The 23,526-nt window shown below is 47.8% G+C and overlaps 1 protein-coding gene across 4 annotated transcripts; it reads right to left on the minus strand.

The window, feature by feature from the left end:
- Positions 1–6,173: 6,173 nt before the first annotated feature.
- rad54b (RAD54 homolog B) lies at positions 6,174–23,506 on the minus strand. Of its 4 annotated transcripts, XM_018762730.2 has the most exons (15): positions 23,446–23,506; positions 22,884–23,142; positions 22,432–22,606; positions 13,994–14,230; positions 13,013–13,276; positions 12,696–12,858; positions 12,289–12,514; positions 11,992–12,199; positions 11,599–11,738; positions 11,198–11,488; positions 9,571–9,743; positions 8,371–8,632; positions 7,346–7,412; positions 6,730–6,930; positions 6,174–6,594 (listed from the first exon to the last, which is right to left on the minus strand). In XM_018762730.2, the coding sequence occupies exons 2-15, from the start codon at positions 23,040–23,042 to the stop codon at positions 6,314–6,316; spliced, it is 2,847 nt and encodes a 948-aa protein (XP_018618246.2). In that variant the 5' UTR covers positions 23,043–23,142; positions 23,446–23,506; the 3' UTR covers positions 6,174–6,313. The 4 variants fall into 4 exon arrangements, 3 of the variants coding, with proteins under 3 accessions (XP_018618246.2, XP_018618247.2, XP_018618248.2); XM_018762732.2 differs by lacking the exon at positions 6,174–6,594 and having other exon boundaries at positions 6,769–6,976; XM_018762731.2 differs by lacking the exons at positions 22,432–22,606; positions 22,884–23,142; positions 23,446–23,506 and adding an exon at positions 18,813–18,928.
- Positions 23,507–23,526: the final 20 nt, after the last annotated feature.

The following is a 23,526-nucleotide window of genomic DNA, read 5'->3' on the forward strand; positions in this document are numbered from 1 at the left end:
CGGTGACTTACACTGCTAGATACACTACTTACATTGGGTCACTCATCCATACATCAGTGGAACACACACATTCTCTCTGTCACTCACACACTATGGGTGAACCTGAGCAGCATGTGTTTGGAGGGTGGGAGGAAACCAGAGCACCCAGAGGAAACCAACGCAGACACGGTGAGAACATGCAAAGTCCACACAGACTAGGTGGGGATCAAACCCACGTCCTCTTACACCACCCAGGCGCTATGAGACAGCAGCGCTACTTGCTGTACCGCGTTGATCAAAGCCCCTCGGAGGTAAAATGTGCTCCTACAAGTATTATCGAAAGGATGTAGTGAAGAAAAAACTCTGGAGGTACAGAAAACAGCAAAAGCTCTGTTATAAGCTGCAGAAACTGACAGAGAAGGAATTAAAGCCGCTGCCTTTCAACCCCGAGGTTGTAGGTTTGATTCTTGCCTCTGGCTGTAATTTCCTTAAGCAAGGTCCTTACCCTGAATTACCCAGCTGTAGAAATGGGTAAATAATTGTAAATACCTAAATATGGTAGGTTGCTTTGGAGAAAGGTGCCAGCGAAAGGAGTAAATGTAACATGTTTTACTGTTCTGCTTGAAGGGTCATTATTCTTGTATAAAACATTAAAATAAACAAATGAAATGCAAATATTAAAATAAACGTGTGAAATGAGAATTACTATGATTTACACCCCTGATTCTACTTACCTGGACTTCACTTATTTTTACGCCTGCACTACTTGTGTGTTTCTGCCTCACACATGATTTCCTCTGAACAACATATGGAACCGGTCACCACACACACACACATATTGTGTCACATGAAAAACACTGATTCGCTTTAAATACCCGTTTCACGGTAAAAATAAAGGACAAAATGAGTTCACCTTTAAGAAAAGCTAATAAATACTGATATTGTTTCATTTTTAATACACCATTATGGTGTGTATTCCTGGTACTTAATGAGAAATATTTCGAAACCCTGGACGTCCCACCAAAACGGTCCAAACCGGCCGGCCCTGAGCTGGGGACACTAAGCATATTATGCAAATTTTAATTATTTATAATAAAATACATGAAGGCCCTGCGATCCCAATGAAATAAAGCTCATTAATGCTAAAAATGTAAATGAAATATGTAGAGCGTATAGTGGGTGATTCAGGGCACAGATTCCCCGTCCTGAGCAACATCCAGCCATCGATATTTAACATGTAACAATATTTCATAAAGACATATTTGTAAGCGAGTGCAGACAGTCACTCTGTATGCGGAATGATGTGAAAATGAAAATAATAGAACAATTTTTCCTTTTTTCTTATTAAAAAATACCTGTTATGTCATGATGTCTGTGAGAAGTACTTTCATTCGGAGAAACAGAAGGCGCTGATTTTGCTTGCGGTGGGGGGGTCACGACTCCCCACACACACACACACACACACACACACACACACTGGTCCTCACTGCAGACGGTCAACAAACAGGAAGATTTGTTGTTGTTGTTGTCGATGATGAGAAAAACCGGTTTATCGGGCACCGATGATTGATATGACAGCATGAGACGCTCTGGTCAGATGACGGTAAACATGGGCAGATAAGTCGGTAAAGCGGTAAATCCCCAGCGAGTGCTGGAGTGGCGACGAGTCCTAATGTGTCCGCCGGCTCTGGCTGGACGAGGGCAGATTAGGGGACCGCTGGGCTGGGAAGTGGGCCGTGGCCGGGGGCCGCGAGCAAGAGAGGAAACCACGGCGGATTAAACAAGACCAGGTGACTTCCAGGCCTGCCGCACAGCAGGGTAAAGTACCGTGTTTGATGGGTGCGGAGTGACGGCTGTCCCGGCGTCCAGATGAGGCACACATCGGCGAGAAGTTCGTGTCCAACGAGGGCCGTGCCGATGGGGGGCCAGCGTAGGGCATCGCTGGGGGAACACACACACACACACACACACACACACACACACACACACACACACACACACACACACACACACACACGCTTCGGTGTCCTTGTGTCTGGACAGTGCAGCGAGAGCAAAGACGGCGTGTGGAGGGAACGCACGCTTCACGCGCCCAGAGCCGAAGCCTCACTTGAACCCCGATCCTCGGCTCCGCCCACTAAGGCGTCCCAATAGCATTAGCGGTGTCAAATTAAGGGTCCGACTCCAAACGGCCTTTAACTCCTAACGGCACCTCACGCCTCGACTCGCGTGCAAGCATCGCGTCGCCGTAGCAACCGGGGGGCTTTTCTGCGCCGGCTTACGTCTCCGTCCAGGTTCAGCTCGGATTCGCCTCAAAAAACGACTTTTGATTTCGAAACTTTAAAGAGGTTCGTTCTGCGCTTTCGCGGCTCTGACAGCAGACGACCTCGGGTTCAACTCGGAGCACCTGGGCTCTCCGAGCGGCGCGGGCTAAATGTGGAAGAGGGAAGTCCATTAGCAGGAAATGGGATTGAGAGCGGGAGGTGGCTCAGCGGGGTGAGCGACTCCTCTGAGGTCTCGTGAACTTTGAAGCTCGTTTGGGGTGGAACATGTTCTCTCTCTCACACCGTCCTCGAGGTGGTACTTGATGTCGTTTTACCGCGCAGTACTATGGTCTCTGTGCAGCTGCTGCTCTGTGGGCCAGTCAGAGAAAACAGAATCTTAGGGCATCGTGTGTGTCCATCTGTTCATCCGTCCATCTCCCCTCCCCCGTGATGGACTGGTGTCCCATCCAGTGCGGACCCTCCGTCACACACCGTGCTTCCAGGATAGACTCTGGATCACCGTGGCCCTTCTTACTATTACTCTTATTATAATTAATAAAGTACCATTTCAGTTTATTCCCATTTTCATACAGCCTTAAATATATTACATTAATTAATGTAACTTTTCTCCAAAGCAATTTATGCTGTTAATATACCTTCAATTATTTACCCCTTTATACAGCTGGGTAGTTTTACTGGAGTAATTCAGGGTAAATGCCGCGTTCAAGGGTACTACAGCTGAAGGTGGGGATTCGAACCTGCGACCTTTGGGTCTAAAGACGACAGCTCTAATCACTTCGCTCCCAGCTGGAAAAAATGTTGCATTTGTAACCAAAGAATTCATCGCTGGCCAGGTATTGACTATGTTAGCGAAGAAATCCATAAAGTGCACGACGTGCCCGAATCCTCCCTCGAAGAGGCACCTTGACCCTTATGTTTGTACTTTATGGCGCATTCATATTTTGAGCTGCACGTCGGGAAAGTGTCATTTACGCTGAAGTACCCACTTGTGCACATGGTTACGCTAATGCGACATTTAATGTCTTTTATGTGGTTATTGACTTAATCACTTTCACGGCGGATTTTAGCTTTTAAGTAAATGTGTGCCCTTCGGGGACATCTGGGATCGGGACAGCGGACCTGAATGCGGTTTGATCCCGATTTTGCCAGTTTAAGCTTTATTCCCGATGGCTTAGAGGGGAAGGGCTGGAAAACACGGGAGGGGAGAGCGAGAGGCGTCTGCCGGCATCTCCCCCGTGCGCACGTGCGAGGCGTGACCGTGACGCCGGGCTCCACGCCACGAGGGCACTCGGCCTCGATGGGCACTTTACTGGATGTGCTTCGGCCCCCAGAGGGGCAGGGCAGGGTCAGCAGGTCCAGCCGAGCTGCGGTTCCCTGACTTTGGGCCGACGCGTCCCTTTCCCCGCGCTAGAGGCAGGAATCACGGTCCGCTTGAGGGTATCTGGAGAACATCAAGCGTGCCGAGACGCTAAGAGACGGTTTCCGCCTTCCGGATGGGGGCTCGGTTCAGTTCCCATAACCGTACGACGCCGCTCGCTCGGGCCCAGACAGGAGTGACGGATCCGAGGAGGAATTTTAAACCGGTTTGTCACCGACCCAAAACGTTTACACTCTCCGGCGCGGTGCTTCTCCTTCAAGAGATCCGCTGACTAAGACGAGCTGTAAACACGTTCTGAAATGACAAGAGGACACATCATATAAACACTGCTGGACATCCAGTTGTCCAGTGACTCAGGGTTTCTCAGTCCTGCTCCTTTCCTAGTCTCCAGTCCACGTTCTGGTCCCACGCATCTCCCCTCCTCGTCTTCCTCACTTGACTTGCTGCAGCTGCCCGTACCGAGTTCAAAGCTCTGATTACAGCCTACGTGACGATGAAAGGATCTTCGCCCAGATACCTGCTGGACCCGATTACTTGGTGGTTCCACTCATAAGGCGCCCAAAATTGAAAATCTGTTGGTTTTCTTTTAGCCCCCATGTGGCAGAATGAGCTCCCTCTGTCCCTCAGAGCTGCTGAATCCCTCCTAGAAAAATCATAAGTTCTTCATGCAGTTGCACCTAATGTGTCCAATCAACAGTGGTTCTCAACTACATGGCTGTACTTTGCAGGTCATTTGCGCCCGTACCTCTCCATCTTCGTGAAACACAGTGTTGTTCACTCTGTTTTACATCACTGTGGAGGAAAAACTTTGGCTAAATGAATAAAAATGAATGCTCTTTTGGATCACACAAAGGGGTGTGCAGGTAGAAAATGCTCGTTGTTAGAACTGGTTTCTGGGAATTAAGTCTCACAGAGTGGGGGCAAAATTCTTAACCATTCTCCTGCCTCCCATACAGGAAGTGCTGGAGCGCCTCTGTATGAATGGGTAAATAACTGAAATTACATACTGTAAGTTGTTTTGGAAATTGTCAGCTATGTGAATAAATAATAAAATAAATTAAGGTCAAGCAGATGAGCAGTAAACATTGAGCTGTCGACCAGTTTTGCAAGAACACCTTTTGTTCCGGAAAGCGAAACCGATTCTAGGAATCTAAGATCGGCGGTCAACGCTCCGCAGGGGGGCCGTGCGACCGTGTCAGCAGTGACTTCAGAGGGAAACTTTGAACATGTGGCCCGGTTACAAGATGCCCCTTCGTCTCGTTAACATTTTTTCCAGCCATCTCTTTGCCGCTCGAACCCGTCGCTGCACTCCTGATGTCTAAACTTTGGCTCCAGAATGCAAACAAAGGCGTGTGAACGAGGGGCCCGCGCGCTGCTCGAACCCTGCCAGATATGGTATCGCGTCAAAGAGCTGGGGTGGCAGGACGCCTGCGGAACCCGCACGCGAGGTTGGCCTTTTCTGCCTCTCCGTGTTGCTGTTTGCACCTCTTTTTGGCAGTGTGGTCTAGTGAAGAGCACAAACTGGAAACACGGAGAGCAGGTTTCAGGACTTTGGATACAAAAGGGCAAAAAATACCACATTTCCTACCAGGGTTAAGTACATTTACCCAGCAGGAGGTCCCCACCAGCAGTGTGGTTACAGCACCCAGAGGAGACGGTCCAACCCCACCAACAGAAGGCCACCCCGAAGGCATGGTAAATCAAAAAATTCCACTACGGTGGAGTAAACTCAGAGCAAACAAAGTTATTGAGGAACTCTTGCAAAGTCTCTTTCGATGCCGGTGGCTGTTTTCACACACAACGGGGAATTGATGGGAGCCCTTCGCTTTGGTCCCATTTCTGTTCCAAAGTGTAATCTGCAGTGAGAAACAAACTAAATTGTGTCTTCAAAGCGAAAAACAAGAACATTCATCCTTTATATGACTGTTGACACCCTCCCGGGTGGCACCTGTACACCGTAAGAATCATGGACTGGAATTTCTCTGCACTCACGCTGATTCCAACCTGGATGTACCTCTGTGGGAGCGGATCTGTGAACAGAGTTCGACCCACAATGCCTTGCTTGAGCCCCACTAATGACATGATTCAGAGTTGTCACACTTTCCTGAGAGAACAATGGGATACAGGGTCACAGAGGAAACGCACGCCTGCGTTTTTTCCTTCCATCTTCCATCCGCCCATGAAAATTTGTCCTAAAGCAGGGTCGTGGTGGTCTGGAACCTATCCTGGAAGCATAGCGTGTGAGGAATGGTACAGCTCTCTCGTTCACTCACACACACTATGGGAAATTTAGAGTTACCAATCCACTCGACATGCATCCTCGGACTGTGAGAGGAAACCAGAGCACGTGGAGGACACCCACACAAACACTGGGAGAACATACGAAATCCACACAGACCGAGCAGGATTCGAACCCAGAGCCCCGGTGGTGAGAGGGACCGGAGGCCCTACTTGTTTTTCATTAACTTCTAAATGGAATCAAACTGCATAGAAAGCACATACACACATATCTTAGTTTATTTGATGTGACATCACAAATTTGCAAATAAACACTGTAGCACTGAACTGACTAACACTTAAAAATGTTCAGAATTGTAAAAATGTATATTATACTGATATTTATACTTTTGGAAGTATCGCTATCCCAGCCTGGTCTCTCCAGACAGTCACTTCAGCTGGGCTGAGCGAAAGATGAGACATCAGCTGTTGAGAGGGAGACAGATTGCTGTTGGGGGGGCGGCTGGGGGGTCGAAGCGGTGCTCCGGAAGGCAAACGAGATGTGGCTCTGCACCCGGTCCAGGTAGGCGTCCGAGAAGGAGGTGCTGCGGCTGGAGTAATGGCGCCACTGCATGAGTTCAGACATGGTGAGGTGCCCTTGGGTGCTGGGCCTGTCGCTACGGCGACCCAGTTGGCATGGCCGCTGCTCGGGGGTCTCCTGCTGCACTGTCGCACCTGGAAATGAGTGCGTTTCTAGATGAAGGAGCCTCAAAAGATTCCCCTGAACCCACAACACCGTACAAACAGCGAGGGTCGTGACCCATGGGGCCCCGAACGAGGTGCGACACGAGGAGGAGACGGGGGCCCAACCTGGCGCGCTGCCGTCTCCGGTGCAGCAGCAGCCCAGCAGGTCATGGGTCACACACTCCGAGCCCTCGTGGAGCGTGAAGAGGTCCTTCAGTTCCTCCGCGGGAAAGCTGCTGTGCTCAGCCCGCTTGGAGGAGTCCACCACGGCTCCAGAGAGGCCCTGCTTGCTCACCTGCCGCTGGTAGATCTTCTCTTCGATGGTCCCTGGGAGATGGAGAGCGACACCCGGCACGGCGCATGTGGACCGACCCTAAACACACTCATTAAACTGAGAGCGAGGATCGGTCTGAACCCCAATGAACCCAAGTGTGACGTGGTTACAGAATTAGTGTTTGAAGTACCAAACATAAGGAGATTTTTTAAATCCATAAATCAGGCTCATGTGGGTCGGCACGTTCACTGGGACACATGCTGACGCCCCCGCCCCTGTGCGATAGTCCTAACGGGCAAACACTCTCATTATGTTCCCCAGGGGGTTGCTAGCTGCACAGCCGCTAATCCTCCCAGACCTTCACAACTCTGATGAACAGCACAGCCCGCTCTCCCTTCCCCGAGGCCTCCTCCACCCGAGTGGAGCACGCTGAGGATCTGTGCCCAAGCGATGCGGTCGGTGTCTCACCTGTGGTGAGGAGGCGGTAGATGTGGACGGTCTTCCTCTGGCCGTCCCGCCACACTCGCGCCATCGCCTGTCAGGGACCGACACACAGTGTTCATCAAGCAGACTAATGACACAGCGACATGTGTCATCACCACATCCACAAACACCACGACCATCACACGCTCTTCTCTTCTCCTGCACAACCTTATTATTATTATTCATTCATCTGACATGTTCCTCCAAAGTTACAATGGTACAATGTAATATTATAATACAAATATACTTGCATTGATTTATCCATTGATATAGCTGTGTAATTTTTACTGTGTCAGCTCAGGTAAGTGTCTACAGTGGAGAGTGAAAAGCTCAGGCTCTAACCACTGTGCCACATGCTGCCCCTTTTTATAGAGCAGACACTGCAGAGCTATTTGGGTAACACTGGGTGTTGCAAGAGTTCAAACACAATTACACCCCAGGGATGTGATCACACCACCATTCTGGTCAGGATTTCACCATCCATGAAAATCGCAGTGAGACACCCCCCGCCAACCCCCGACCAGGAGAGGGTGACATCACTGCTGCCATAATGAGAACCAGTCTTCCCAGAGGAGCTGCCGTGTCGCAGGGTAAAACTGCGACACACGCTCAGGTGAGTATCAACTCACACCGACTCACCTCCAAAGCCTGCGACTGGAAAACCGACGGGACTGGGTAATAAAATACTTCACTTATACCAGAGGCAGCAGGTTACACTCAGTCAGAGTGTTTCGAAAGTAAACATCAAGCCGGCTTCCGAGCAAGTGTGAGGTGAACCCAAGGTCATAAAATCGAACACAGAATACCGCCCCCTGCTGCTGGGCTGTGGATGTGCCTGGAATCTGTCACCACATAACTGAAAACTAAAAACATGTGGCTTAAGGGATGCTCTTTAAGTGAAGGATAGTTAATTGGCTAATTGATCACTGTCCCCAGGAACACGGCCGATGTCTACCAAGTGCTGGTGACCATTTGGATTGGAGGAGCAGCGCACAGGGAGAGCGGCTCACCTGGATGTCATTGGCCGGGTTCCAGTCGATGTCGTACAGGATGAGGTGGGAGGCACCGACCAGGTTGAGGCCCACGCCTCCCGCCTTGGAGCTGAGCAGGAAGACAAAGTCCGTGGAGTACCTGTTGTTGAAGCGGTCCACCAGGCGCTGTCGCTGCGCAACCGGCGTCTGCCCATCCAAACGGCAGAAGCTATATCCCAGGTGCCCACACAAGTCCTGCAGCAGATCCAGGGTCTGAGTGTAGTTGGAGACCAGCACCACCCTGTGGACGGGAGAGTACAGCGCAGCTCAGCACACAGTAACCATGGGGCAGAAAACTATGCAACAGAGACATGGACAATTTTCAACAGAGCTCCATAATAAGAACAACACCAGAAATACAACACAAAACTAGAATGATTAGAAAGAAAAGTGTTATTTATACCCAACAGCAGAAAAAGGCCTTTGGCATGTAAACCTTTCCAAAAAGCGCCAGACCCACCAGTGCATGAATCAATGCCCTCGAAAGATTAACTGTGCAGGATTTATTAAGTTTCCGTGTCACTGTAAACAAGCCTGTCACCGTGTCCTTCAATCTTGGTCTTATCAATGCAAATGTCAGCAGAAAAAAAATATAAAAACTCATGTCCCTGAACTGTATTTTCAACATGCTGGCGCAGAGAAAACGCGGCTGCTGAAAACATCAATCTAACTGAGAAAATATAAGCAGGGCATAGAGGACCAGAAGTGAGTGCGGTAAACGTAGGATGCAGTGGGATCTGTCGCCAGTTCGAAAACAACGTCCATCTGCATAAACGTCTGTTTGTTCCCTGTAGCACGCCGAGACCGCCCGGGGAAGGGGCGGAGACGGGGGCAAAGCAGCCACAGCTGGGGCTGATTTCACTCCCTATTTCTTCCCCGGTGCCCAGCAGTAGAGAGAAGAGACCGAGGAGGAGAATGAGACAGAGGCGAACCCGGACTCGATCCCTGAGACGACGCCCGCATCCCGACCGACCCAACTCTCCCAGCCCCCCCTGACCAGCACGAAACCTCTCCCTACCTGTTCCCCGGTCCACCTTTCCCGTCTCCTTCCTTCTCCCCTGTCTAAGGGCAAATAAAAGCCCACAGCAACGGGCGACTGCATCTCCTGTCTCGTCTCTTACATTCCCATTTTGCAATGATAGTATTCCTCTCCTGGAACCCCGGTCCAGGTGCGCTCACCTGTCGGAGGGGCTGAACTCTTTCACGGCCGCCAGCAGGTCGCAGAGCACCAGAAGCTTCCCCGAGTGGGCAGTGTGGAAGCCCCCGGCAGAGTAACCTTCTGGAAAGAGTTCCTCCAGACCCTGGTAGAGTGTGCTCTCCGACGGGTCCTGCGCGATGCTGTCGCCCTTCTCCTGGACCAACACAATAACATGCAAAGGCTGAGAGAGACAGACGCACGCACGCACACATGCACGCACGCACCAGACACACTGCTTTGCAAGTCATGGGGAAAAATGACTTCAATGATCGCAATGACAAGGATCCTGAAAGCAGCAGTGGAATACCGGTGTAAAACATGTGGGATCACTACCCTCCAGGGAGGCAGCGATGCAGCCAAGATGCCGATACCTGTGCCGACTACAAATGGAGATGCACAAAGTTACGAGGCATGAACTGTTTGTAACAGAGCAGTGTTTAAACATTCATGTAACACACTGTCCCTCCAAATTTACTCTCACAGCTGAGGAAATATTTACTCTTAATACTTTATGTAAACAGCCCCAAGTACCTTGTTTAAGCCCATAAAGGAGTTTGTCTACCTTTGGAGATATGAAGGTTTAAATCTGACAAGTTACATGCAGTATCTAAGGATGAGTGCAAAGAGGTTCTAGCCATTTACCATGTTTCCCAAGCTCAGTTTATGTGATGCTAATACACTGCTGGACGGTAACACCCACTGGAAACACAGAGCATCTCGGTGCATTCAGGAAACCTCCAAACACAAAGCAACATAAAGACAAGACCACCCTGAAAGGAATACATACCCACTGCCTACGACTCCTAAAAAGCCCCCCTGCATTTGACTGACAGCTGATCCTTCTCTCCCTGAAAACACACTTGTGAGAACTTGACATCCCCTGCTGTTAAGCTCAGAGAACTTCACTTTCCACAACTTCACACAGCTGGGGCTGCAGGCCTGTCCGTTACTGCAAAGTGACGACCGATAAAAGCTTAACAATACTGACGTTCCTTGATATTTGCTGGTTAGGTTCTGTAAAAACCCCAGATATAGCTATATATAACAAATGAAAGATACATAAAAGCCCTCTTACTTTATTTTACTTCTGTTAACTTTGATTTGATGACAAAATTAAAACTAATGTAAAATGACTGAAAAAAAAACGTCTACAAACTTATAATATGTACAGCTGTCTGACTGTTATCCCATTTATCCCACAAAGTTCCTCATCTTGTTACTAATCACCAGAGATCAGCTGTAAACATTGTGGAAGTGAGTTGAATTAAGAAAGAGTCTGACACTCCTGTGGTGACTGGGTGCTCTTTACCACGAGGGTCATCATAGGCTGAGTTCGCTCTGTTACAGCAGTTTCAGAAAATGCACAGGTTACAAAAACTGGAATAAAAAAATTTGTGTTCTGGAAATGTTTGTATTTTTTAAAATTCATAAAATCTGAAAATCCATAACCGTTAAGGAAAATAAAAAATGTGCTGTTTGGGCGACAGGGACCCAATCTCTTTTGACAGTGGAGAAAAAACACTTCTACCTGCATCCATACCATGGGGGGAACCCCGCCCCCACAGCACAGAGTCCCCCACCTCCCACTGCCGATGCCCAGCCTCTCACCTGAACTGTGGCGTACAGCAGACTCGGGTGGTTACACAGCTTCTTGAGGGCTCCGATACAGACGAGATGCGGGCTGTTCTCCAGCGCCCCCTGCAGGCATGCTCGCACCACGCGGTGTGTCAGGAGTTTCCGGTACACTTCCAGCTGCAGCTGCGACGGCCTGCAGAACACGATCCACTCCAGCTTGGGTGGCAGATAGCGGTTGATGATCTCTTGGGTCCGGCGCAGGATGAAGAGGCCCGTGAGGCAGTTAAGTTCAGCAGCTCTCTCCTCGCCCAAACGTTTCTCCTCCTGCGTGTGACCCACCGGGCCCAGTGCCGGCCAGTTAGTGCCAGACGACAACAACATCTCTCGTGACCGAAGGGAGAATGTTCGCTAGGTTAGGTAGAACCGAGACTGACCTCTGTGGCGGAAGGCTGACGGGACCTGACGATTGGCTCCTCGTACACCTTCCTGTAGGCTGACGGTGAGCCAAGGACGCCTGGGTTCACAAACTCAATGATGGCATAGAATTCTTGCAGGTCGTTCTGGACCGGAGTGCCTGGGGTGAGAAGGAAAAGCCAACCATAAACCGAAACAGACTCACGTGGTCACCTGACCAAACATAAAACACATTGCCAGGCATATGCACGGAGCCAGTTGCTCTGAACGGCAGGAGTTGTACCACAGCTGTACTGTTAATGAGAATCTTGTCCGTAAATACACAACTGTACACATTCTGGGGGAAAAATTAGTCCTGTGATGTCGATGCTGCCCGTTAACTGGGTGTGCCTGGGGGTGGGGAGGTGTGTCACCAGTGAGGATGATCCTGCGGTTGCACGCCAAGCTGCTGAGCGCCGTGGATGTCTTGATGTTACTGTTCTTCAGGCGGTGGCCCTCATCGCAGACGACGAGGCCAAACTCCACCCGTGACACCTGCTCCACCGAGCGCAGCAGCATCTCATAGCTGATGACCAGAACAGTGAAGCGGGGAGATGACAGAAACTCCTCCACCCGGTGGTCCTGCGGTGAAGACAGCGCCGTCCTCTTACCCACGCGGCAACCTTGTCACCTCACTCTCAGCATCCTGGCCCCTCCCTCCGGCTGCTCACCTGGTCCACGGTGAAGACGCCAATCCTTTCCTTCCCCAGCCACTTGTTGAACTCGGCTGCCCAGTTCTTCACCAGGCTGCCAGGTGTGACCACAAGGGCCCGTCGGGCCACGGGATGGCTGCCGTAGGGCCCCTGGCGCAGGAGTGTCCACACTAGCGTGATGCACTGCAGTGTCTTCCCAAGACCCATTTCGTCTGCCAGGATGGCGCCATGCCGACGGGTCGCCCTTGGGAGCAAGACACACGGGCAGCATCATTGTATCACGTGACGAAACCAAGACTGCGAAGACCACCGTGAAAACCAAGACTGATGATGAACTGAAAACACACTTAAGTGTTACAGTCCAAAACCAACAATAATGTCAGCAGAAAAGAAAAAAAAAAAAAACATGGTGTGTAAATGAATACCTCATCCCCATGACACACTCGTACAGGAAGAGCACGCCCTCCCTTTGGTGAGGCCTCAGGCGAGACGTGAGGTGGGGATCCACGACGACATCGACCACTGGAAGCCCTCCCTGGTTGAACGTCCACTGGTGGTTCTCCGTGGGCCTTGGCATGACCAGGGCTCCTGAACATCACACACCACCCAGAAAATGAAAACCCAATGCCTCTCAAAGCATAATAGTGTAAAATTTTATAAGCTGACCTTCATTTGACTTCTTCAACAGACTGGAAGTGAAGCCATCAGCATCTCAGCAGCGGGCAGAGCCCTGAGACGGTACCTGGGGCAAGAGGGTCATGTCGTGGATGGCAAACTGGAACTCGAGGGTTTGCGGCCACGCCTTTCACCCCGGGCCTGGAGAAGGGCTTGGACAGGGGGTTGCGGATGGGTCCCGATGGCACCTCCACCTGGGCCTCTTGGAAGCAGCGCCCCCTACGGTAGTCCTCTGGAGAGATGATGCCCATCACCTCAATCTCCTTACCCCCCACCATCAGCGTCTGGCCCTCAGCAAGGCTCTCGAGCTCTGAGCTCCTGTACCCAGTGCCTGCCAGAGACATAGAGCAGCAGGTGATTTGACTGCACTTCAATAACATGTGAACATACGGAAAAAATACAGAAAAATAGCTAACTTCCATTTAATAAGATTCTGTACACTTTTTTATTCCATAGATAAGCATCATAATTTATACAAAAGTTACTTAACATCTTATTATAGGGTGGTGGCAGGTGGTGCAGTGGTTATAGCCACCACCTTTGGACTCGAAGAGCCCGGGTTTAAGCCTCACATCTGGTACCTTCGGGACTTACCATGAACTACTCCAGTAAAAATTGCCCAGGTGTATAAGTTGCTAAATCCTTGTAAGGAGTTTAACACTAAGTCACTTCGGAGAAGAACATCAGCTAAATTAATAAATGCAAGATGCTTACATGCATTCAGTTATACCATTATTTTAAGTTTCTGTTGGATTTTCCAGAAGCTACGTATCACAGGGATTAAATTCAAAAGTCCAGCACAGTGACAGTGAGGTGAATGACATCCATACTAGGGTAAAGGGAGCAAAGAGGTATAAAAAGACTGATGACTGGAGTTTTTGGGATTCGCTGACTTACAAGGATAAAATCTAGGACTTGTGTCCATCAGAGAGGGGAACCTCTGGAAACACGAAAAAAGGCTGTAAAACCAGTGGCGACATGTTCTCTGATGGGCACACTATGCCACCTTCAGGCTTCACCAGGTACCACCGCTAGGGGCGACCCTCACCGCGGCCGATGTCCTTGCCCTCCGTGTCCTTCAGCAGGACGCTGCGGCCCTTCGCCACAAGCACAGCGTCACCTTCCCACCGTTTGTGCTTCTTCTTGGACGCTTTGCACCACATTACGCTGAAATACCGGGCGTCGGGCACTGCCCCATCGCCCTCTGTGGGTCCCAGTGCCGGAGCACAGCTGTTGAGTGCCAAAGGCGACTGGGTGGGCGTGGCTTCCAACTGACACCTGGAACCTGAGAGGGAGGAGGAGACAGTTTTAAAAATCTCTCTTTAAAAATTTGCCTCTAGGCTGAAGTACCAAGTAGTTTCTTCCAACTTATGTCTACACAATTTTTTTGCAGATTTTTGCTTAATTTCATTGTACGGTATTTAATTTTACCAAGGCTACAAAAAAATGAAAAGCCAATGATATACGAGCCTACCAACTCACACAGAAAGATCAAAAATCTTCAGTAATAACCGCACACCAACCCATCAGTCACTGTCATCTCATATTGAAACATGTCCAACATGTGCTGTACCATCTCCAGCCACCTCATGAATGCTCTGATGTTCTGTTCATCACCCAAGGTCTCCACACCAACATGGCCTTCAACTTCTCCAAAACTTCTCCCACTATAAACAACCAGTCCACCCGCTCAAGTCTGTCATAACCAAACCCTTCACAGCTGCTAGGGCACATAAGCCCACAAAAATATAATTAAAGCATCAGAGCAAATATCAAGTGAAACTAGTTCACTTGTGGATTTATTTAATTCAAGCATATAGAGTATTGTTTTGTGCCCTTCATACGACCTCATCGCTCAAACAATACATTGTTAAAGAAGCTATTGGCACATCCACTCCGTCACAACACTGGGCCAAGCAGCAGCAGCTGGAATATCACCGAAAACAGATAATGACCATTCAGCTGAACACAGACTTTAAAAACTGGTTTTGACTTTCCACCCCATGCACATAATGCAAGTTTTAACAGGTCTAATCTGTGGGTTTTTTTTTTTTTTTTTTTTAAATTTAATCTTTCTACATTAACTCTTCATCTCACTGCTCCACATGTTAGCATCTCTTTCCTCTGGTTTTGGTGACTGGTTGAGAACAGAGAGAATGAACTTCTTCAAATGGATGAGACAAATGCCTCTGATGTTTTTAAACCCAAGAATGGCCACGCATGAAAAACCATAACACATGACTGTTGTGAACCATATTGTTATTTTGTCTGTTTATCAAATCTAGACACATGTAAACTGAATATACAAAAAAAAGCTCTCAGATTAAACAAAACTTCTTAGAAGCTTTATTTAATATTCAAAGTAACAAAGTTTCCATTCTGAATTTGCATTTGTACAGCATGTCCAGCTTTATTTTCTCCTTCCCTCCATTAAAATATGGTCTTTAAAGACAGAAAATGAAATTATAGGAAAAAATAAATATCTTTGGACTTTAAGAGCACAATACATATGTGAACGTGTTTACACATTCTTCACAGCAATTTGAAATTGGAAGTTCAAGTACTTTGAATTATCCATGTTTTAAACCCCACAGCTCAGTTGCAAAGGAAATATTCCAGACAAGGCCCTAGATCTCCTGTTCTTAAGACTCTTTAGAGGGGTTGTGTTCAGGTCATGGGTTCCAGACCTAACCAGTCAAGATGATTCTGAACTGAAAGCACTTCGCATCTGATTGATAGCCTTGTTTTGACTGGCCAGTACTGGCAAGTTCTTCAGAATCCATGCTCACATGTGAGGAACAGGAAGGCCATGACGCAGCCTGGCAGCCTTGAGCTTCTCCACCTTGATCTTGGCCCTGAGGAGCTCCTCCTCTAGCTGCTGTCTTCGCTTGAGACCCTCACGCTTCTCCTCGATGTAAAGGCCCAGCTTCCTCTGGTTGTCCATTAGCAGTTCGTGCTCTTCCTTGGACAGCTGAAGGGTTTCTTGGCCCAAACCTCCTAGGTGCCGCAGGCTCTCAGGCCGAGAGTAGAGATCCCGTCGTAGAGGCAGCGGTGAGGGTGACATGGCCAGATTCACTGAGGAGGGGCAGGGAGAAATGGAGCCATCAAAGCCGTGTACTGAGGTTACTTCTTCCTGTACCCCCTCGATACGGGTGGACAAAACAGTCAGGTCTGGCGGGGGTTTGATGTCCACCTCGTAGTCCAGTCTAACAGGGATGGCAGCAGGTTGATAGTCCGGCAGGGCAGGCAGCGATGAGCTGCTTCCTGGCTGCTCTATGGGCGAGTCGTGCTTATAGACTACCCTGAAAGTGGACCAGCAGAAAATCATTATGAAAACACTGAGCATCTACAAATGAACACATTAAGCACCAGAAGCGCACATACACACACTGTCTAAAACCGCTTTTCCCGAGCAGGGTCGTGGCAAACCGGAGCCTACCCAGCAACACGAGGCCAAAGTGGAAGGGGACACACCCTGGACGGGACGCCAGTCTGCCACAAGGCACCCCCCGCATGAAAAGTAAAGAACAGAGGTTCTCAGTTCTGGCTCCGTTGTGGTGGAATGACCTTCCCCTCTCACTCAGAACTGCAGAAACTCCGTCTACCTTCAAGAAACGTCTGAAAACTCACCTTTTCTAGGCACACTTCACCCAAGATCTCTCCAGCGCATGTATGGTGTAAATGTTCATGCACCGTAACTTCATGATTATCCCTAGATAAGCCTTTACACAGCCGTTACTCCGGCAATGTATGTGTACCTTATTATAAAACATTTTTTTGTAGGAGGTTATCAGGATTCAATCCATCCTGCATTTTATGCACCTACTTGAGTGATTAACATCGGTGCAAAGTGGAAAGTAACAAACTGGGCTTACTTAAGAATCACATGTCTGCAGGCATGCCTCTTTCTCTTAATGTAAAGCACAAATTGTATTTTCGCTGAGATGTACATTGCTTTGGAGAAAAGCATCTGCTAAATGAATAAATTTAATGTAAGCAGGACTCAAACCCCTGACCCACCACAACAGCAAGACCAGGTGAAGCCCACTGCAACACTGTGCCCCCTAGCACCAGAAGCAAAAAGGCAAATTACAAACTTATTTAATTGTAAGTAATGTGGGTCTTAGGCCTGGATTTAAAGGTGTCCAGAACAGTTCTGACATGTTTTGGAGGGAAAGATATCTTTTGGCAGTCAGGAACACATTTTCCCCATTTAAACTGGGATTTACGATACATTTGTTTATTCACTTAGTTGACACTTTTCCAAAGCGACTAACCATGTTAAGTTATCTACAATTATTCACCTATTTATAGAGCTGGGTAATTTTAGGCAAGTACTTTGTTCAAGGTACTATAAGTGTGGGATTCTAACCTGCCACCTTTTAGGGTCCAAAAGCAGCAGCTCTAACCACTAATGCTATCAGCGCAGTCCCATAAATTAAGAGTTTCCTTTTATGACAATTAGTTTTACAAGCCTATTTCCAGGAATGAATTCTGCTTGTTACATGAGGGAAGGCCATCTGCTTTAAACAGTTTAATAATTCATCAGTAATTCTATATATAGTGGTCATACTTTATACTTGCATATGACTTCACTGAAAGTTAATTTTTATTAAATAAAAACTATATGCTATGATTTGCACTGAGTCAAGTGCCCCATACTTTCAGGATAGACTGCAGACCTCCCATGATCCTGCCTTCAGTTTAGCAGTTTTCAATGGCGAGTGAGAGAATATGTACGCCTATGTAAAAGTGTAATTTTTAGGACTGTTTTTAAAGTGATGAAAAGCATAGCCACGCAGAAATAATATTCTAGCCAATTTCATGACCAACATTGTTTTCATATTAACACGAACCTAATTGCAGGTGAATATTTGTGCACAGCATAACAGATGGTTGTTCTTTACCACATCATGTTTTTCACTCGCAGCCTAAATATCAGATTATTATTCTGTTTTGATTTGGACTTACCCTGTTGTTACTATCAATGAAAATGGCAGTTCTGGAATGATTAATGAAGTGGGACACACACACACACACACACACAATTTTCAGAACCGCTAGTCCCATACGGGGTCGCGGGGAACCGGAGCCTACCCGGTAACACAGGGCGTAAGGCAAACACTTCCGCCATTTTTAACAAATTGTGTATTAAGCCTTACAAGAGCAGAAGGAAATATATCTTGTGCTAAATGTATCATTTCCCTATAGACTGTTCTTTTTGTTTGCAAAAAAGAGACATCTGGATACATCATGAACACAAAGTGGACAAGAGGGCAAATAAGAGTTTTAACCTTAGTCCAATTGCAATGACAACACAAAGTAACTCTGAGCTGACAAAGGCAAGGAGGTCTGAGCATTAAAATGAAATCCTGCTCCACACACACACACACACACACACACACACACACACACACACACACACTTCCTGTTTCGACATTTTTTGCTGCTGTGAAAAGCGCAGGGCAGCAAGAGGGATGTCCGTCTGCAACGCTGGCTACAAACATACACTCCCTTGATCCAGACAGCAGCTGCTGGACAGAGTCACAATGCTGTCCTTGTTTTACTAATCTGACGCTACACTGGGGGGGGGGGAGGGGGTGTGGATTGCAATACAAATAAAAGTAGTGCTATATACTGCTCCAGTGAAGGAAACTCTTAACACCTACAGCTCTGTCAGAGCATGCTGGGAACCAGGCTGGACCTGCCTTAAGTGGAGCCCTGTGTCAACAGAGTACAGGACTGCTGAGGTGAGGTGAGGTAACCCTAGAAAAGGGGAGAGGTCATCGCAAACAATGACCACACCCAGAAACAGAGCAGCACTAAGGTTATGGGTTTGCAGGTGAATGCTGTGGGAGCAGTCTCACCTGTGCATGGCGTGGTGGTCCTTTTCATGCAGGGGCTGGAAAAGGTGGGGGATCATCTCGATGACCCTCTTGGTGGGCTCTGAGATGCTACCGCGGTACTCGGGCTGGGCATGCTTCCTCTGGAGCATCTCCTGCTTGGCGCTCTCCTTGAGTCTCTTGTAGAGGGTGCGAAGGCCCTGGGCCGTGCGGGGCGGCCGGTCGCCCCCCAGCGCGTTGTACTGCTCCGCGATGCTATCCCAGCACTTGTTCTTGTCCACAATGACGGCGTGCTTGTTGGTGTGCTCCTCCAGGATCCTGATGTGTGGCTTAACCAGCTTGAGGAGGTCCAGCTTTTCAGAGAGAGTGAAATTGGAGGACCTGGCTTTGCTCACCATGCTTGTTGCCAGGAACGCAGCAGCCATTCTTGCTCATGCTGTTCTGGCCTTTTTTTTTTTTTTTTTTGGTTGTTGTTGTTTGTGTTTGCCCCCCACCCCCGTCTCCCTGTGCCTTTTCTCTCCTGTTACGTCTCGACAACTCCTCTTCTCCCCTTTACTCCCCGTCTCTTAGACGGACACACAGTCGCACACACATCCAGGGTGCCTGCTTCCCTTCCGTTACACAACGCACAAAAAGGAATCAGGCTTAACTAGGCCAGCCTCATTTAGGCCCACGCCTACCAGGGAGGGCTTTATTGAAATTCCTTTCAGCTTAGGCTGACGCAGATTCAGGAAAGCTGCTTAAACCCAGTCTGACCTACATACACATGTAGTCTGCACTGAACTGCGCAGCGCTGCACACACAGCCGGCACGTGGCCGCGTGCACGCGCAAGGAGAAAAGGGCTCAGCGTGCATGTATCTATGTACATGCGCGCATGCATCTTTGTTTAGTTTTTTTGTTAAGAAACAAACGTTGACAAATAGCCACGAAGCAGTGTGCGCGTGGGCCGGCTGCAAGCCACGCTGGAAAAAGAAAAAACGGAGAGAGAGAGAGAACGCGCGCGGGCAAAAACACGCACGCCCTCCCCGCGCCGGAACAAAGAGGGAAAAGGACACCAGTTGCTTTTAATATGAAGCGCGAGAGGGTGCGCGCACAACGACAACGGTGCCCTAATCTGCATCGCCCCGCCCCTAGCCACGCCCAACCCCGTTTATTTACATGACGCCGGAACTATTCGCCAATCATACTCGGCGGCCACTCAACACACCAGAGCTCCGCCCCCTTACGCGTCCCCGCCCCTTCCGCCGGTTTCACCCAAAGCTCGAGTTTCTCATCTCGGTTCATCCGCGCTCTGGCCGGCGGCCGTTTTCTCCCTTTTTATCTCCAATAATGTTGTTCGTGGATTGAAAACATGTGGCAGTAAACACGACCAGCTCCTCCGAATCAAACTGAGCACTTTAAAAATGTCCCGATTCATGCGCTACGGAATATTTCCGCCGAAAGACCACTAAACCGACGACCCCGCTTTTCTCAGTGTAAAGACTAAACAGGGTTTCCATTTGTTTTAACTAATAAAAAGTCATGTATCCCCATAGCACTCACTAAAATCCATCTCCTGCATACAGTTGCCTAGCAACAAATCGATTTGTACACCATGATTTACTGTATTAATTATAATTCCTTCTAGTTTAGAATTTATGCATGTTTTACACTGTTTCTCAGCAAGATGACAGTATTACTGTGAAATGTCAATGTGTCGATATTTATAGGTGTTGAAATGGTAAATTACTAACAGCAGCCAATACACTTGCTGAAAGTCACTCCAGCTTGGTCTGTTTTAACTTGGTCTTATTATTATTATTATTATTATGCTGAAACCTTTGTCCAAGGACTTGCAGTATTGACAGAAACAACTTTACACTGATTTACTCATTTATACAGCACGGTATTCTTATTCTATTAATTCAGGGTAAGTACCTCGATCAGGGGTACTAAAACAGGAGAGGGATATGAACCTATGACCTTGAGACTGTAAATTGAAACCCTTAAACTGGAGCTACCTTCTGTCCCCATACTCAGAAAAACTCAAGTGATGCCTACGTTTCATCCACGTTTGCAGTGTTTCAGCAAATAATAGCCTGAGCTATTTAGTCACTTTTTTGACCGGAAGCACAAAATATTAATCACTGAAGTCAAAATTACCAATACATGCTCATTTTTTTCTGGCAAATGTAACAATGTTTGTAAATATATTGTTAAATAAAAACTTGTTTTATATAGTTGTGTATGGATCTTGACTGTTGATGTATATATTCAGGAACAACAAGATTAACTAACTCCATAAGATGAAATGAACAATGAGAATAAACTGCATACTGTGAAAGGCTCTGGAAAGTTCATCGGTGGGGGGAACCCTGGTCAGCTTAGGAAAACATCTCCCATTGAAGAATCCTTACTTCTTTTGCTTTAATTGTTCACCATATTTATCTTCATTGACAGCGGTGCCAAGGCATACCAGGAATCAACTCCCAAGCCAGCCCTAAGTTACTCCTCCACATATTTTTAATTGTTGCCATATCTTCTTGTTTCTGGATGTCTACTGTCTCACAGTCTTTCATGACTGTTAGCAATTTATGATAAAACTATGTTTGTACTTCCCACACTTAATTGAAGTGTTTTTGCCCCCTTTGTCGCAGTGGGTTGGACCACAGTCCTGCTCTCCGGTGGGTCTGGGGTTCGAGTCCTGCTTGGGGTGCCTTGCGACGGACTGGCGTCCCTTCCTGGGTGTCCCCCCTCCCCTCCGGCCTTACGCCCTGTGTTACCGGGTAGGCTCCAGTTCCCTGCGACCCCGTATGGGACGAGCGGTTCTGAAAGTGTGTGCGTGCGTGCCCCCTTTGTTTTAACCCTGATTGCTTCATGAGCCCTGACCATGCGGTGGACATGGGCCTCTCAGGAGATAAATATCTGCCCTCTTCAGCAGGGTACATGAAAGTACTTTGTGACTTCTTACTGCTGGGAATATTCTGTGTAGCACTTGGGCTTAATCTGATTATATCAATAAAATGTTATTTTATGGGTTGCCAGAGGCCTTTCAGTTCTTCCATAAAATCCATCCAAGTATTGTGTAAAAAAGTTACTTTTAACTTTTAAGCCTTTATACTTTATGTTCAGTACCTTGGTTTAACAACCATGAGTACAGAAACATCATGATGTCCAGACCTATCTAATAATGAAAGCTTTTTAAATGAATACAAAACTAACTTAAAATCATATCTGGCAAGGTCTACTCTGAAATTAAGTCGGATGCTTTAATCAAAACACCACCCAGAAGCAGATTTACCAAGCCTCTATACCGTTGCAAAAAAATGCAGCCATTTTTTCCCCAACAAGATTAAAACTTTTCCATTCAAGTGAAGTGAAATTTAAAACAGAACTAAATAATTAATAATACTTCTGATGTATGCCTTTCACTATTTGAGGAATCACATTCTGGAAAAACAAATTTTGCACATGTGCAAAAATTAATGACTATGTTCCCTGGTCTTCTAAGTGCCTTCTCAAAAGTGCAACAGCAGCTCCCTTTCCTATGATTTATACCTGCAACCACAACAGTTTACTGCCCCTACTTTAACAAGTCTGCCTTTACATGCCAGAAAGCAGACTTGCAAATAAAGAGTAAATAAGATTTTCTAAATATCTTACCAGCAATGGACCTGTCTGCTGAGGGGGTCAAATCCTGTGGTGGCAAAGAGGGGCATTCTTGCACTCCTGTGAGGTTCTCCTTAATATCTCCTTGTGGAACAGCATTTAGGATTCTCGTCAGAGCTTTGGAAAAAGTGGGGCCTTCGCTTTTCTTGTCAGATACAGCCTTCTGAACCTAAGAGCATGGAGATAACAGAAAGTAAACCTGTCAGATGTATACAGTAAGGGTGGCACAGTGGGTAGTTGTTGGTGCCTCTACACAGATCCTGGGCTACATGTTTGGAGGGGGGGTTAAAATTCTGAACAGTCTCTGGGTAGTTTGCAAGTTCTGTTTTTCTGAGTTTCCTTCAGGTGCCCCAGTTTGCTCCCAGATACATGGACGGACAGAAATACGTCATCACCCGGTTTCCCATCAAAAAAAATGTTTCAAGAGCAAACAATGTTCTAATCACCTTATTGAGTGTATCACTCAGGGTTCCCTGGGGAGGCTGCGGTGCTGCTTCCAGGACCTGTCCTTGGATGGCTCCTTGGATGGATAGAGGTGGGACGAACCTGGGCCTTTTGGCCACGTTGCCATAGCGCTGGCTGGGCGCTCCTGAACGACGCATCATTCATTGATTCTCTAGTGTCAAACCAGCATCTTCACAAGGGATGATCATGTGGCAGTGACGTAAAACCACAGTCAAGCGCAGGCCGTTTTAGAATGTGGAACTGTAATTAAAAACAGGAGAAACCAAGAACATTTAAAGAAGACTCATGACAGGGTCTCTACGGCAAAGTACTCAGATGTAACAGTGTCATCACAGGAACTGAAGAAGAACAACGGCAGCTAGGCCTTAGGCTTAGCTGCCCACTCTGAATGCAGAAACACAGCAGCTTTTCTTAAAACTCAGTTCAGCTAGAGAAAACCACTCCAAATGTTTTCGGGGAGCTTTACTGCTACTTATACCCTTTCAGTGACGGGATATTAATCAGTAAAAATAAGTTTGAGCCGCTTCAAAAACTCCTGTTTACCTGAGTCATTCCAAGTCTTCAGTCAGCCTCAATTCTCCCGCTTTATGCAGCGACGTGCCCGTCTATTGGCTAGCGCTAATA

This window comes from Scleropages formosus, chromosome 18, assembly GCF_900964775.1.
Source record: "Scleropages formosus chromosome 18, fSclFor1.1, whole genome shotgun sequence".
Lineage (NCBI taxonomy): Eukaryota > Metazoa > Chordata > Actinopteri > Osteoglossiformes > Osteoglossidae > Scleropages > Scleropages formosus.

What these genes read in the sequence shown, in the direction of transcription:
- rad54b (XM_018762730.2), bottom strand. Translation starts at nt 23,042, where the DNA reads ATGATGCGTCGTTCAGGAGCGCCCAGCCAGCGCTATGGCAACGTGGCC. An exon ending in GAGTGTGTCATGGGGATGAG is followed by an intron (nt 12,515 to 12,695) that starts GTATTCATTTAC and finishes CTTGCTCCCAAG; the next exon opens with GGCGACCCGTCGGCATGGCG. An exon ending in TGCTGTACGCCACAGTTCAG is followed by an intron (nt 9,744 to 11,197) that starts GTGAGAGGCTGG and finishes GTGTTGGTCCAG; the next exon opens with GAGAAGGGCGACAGCATCGC.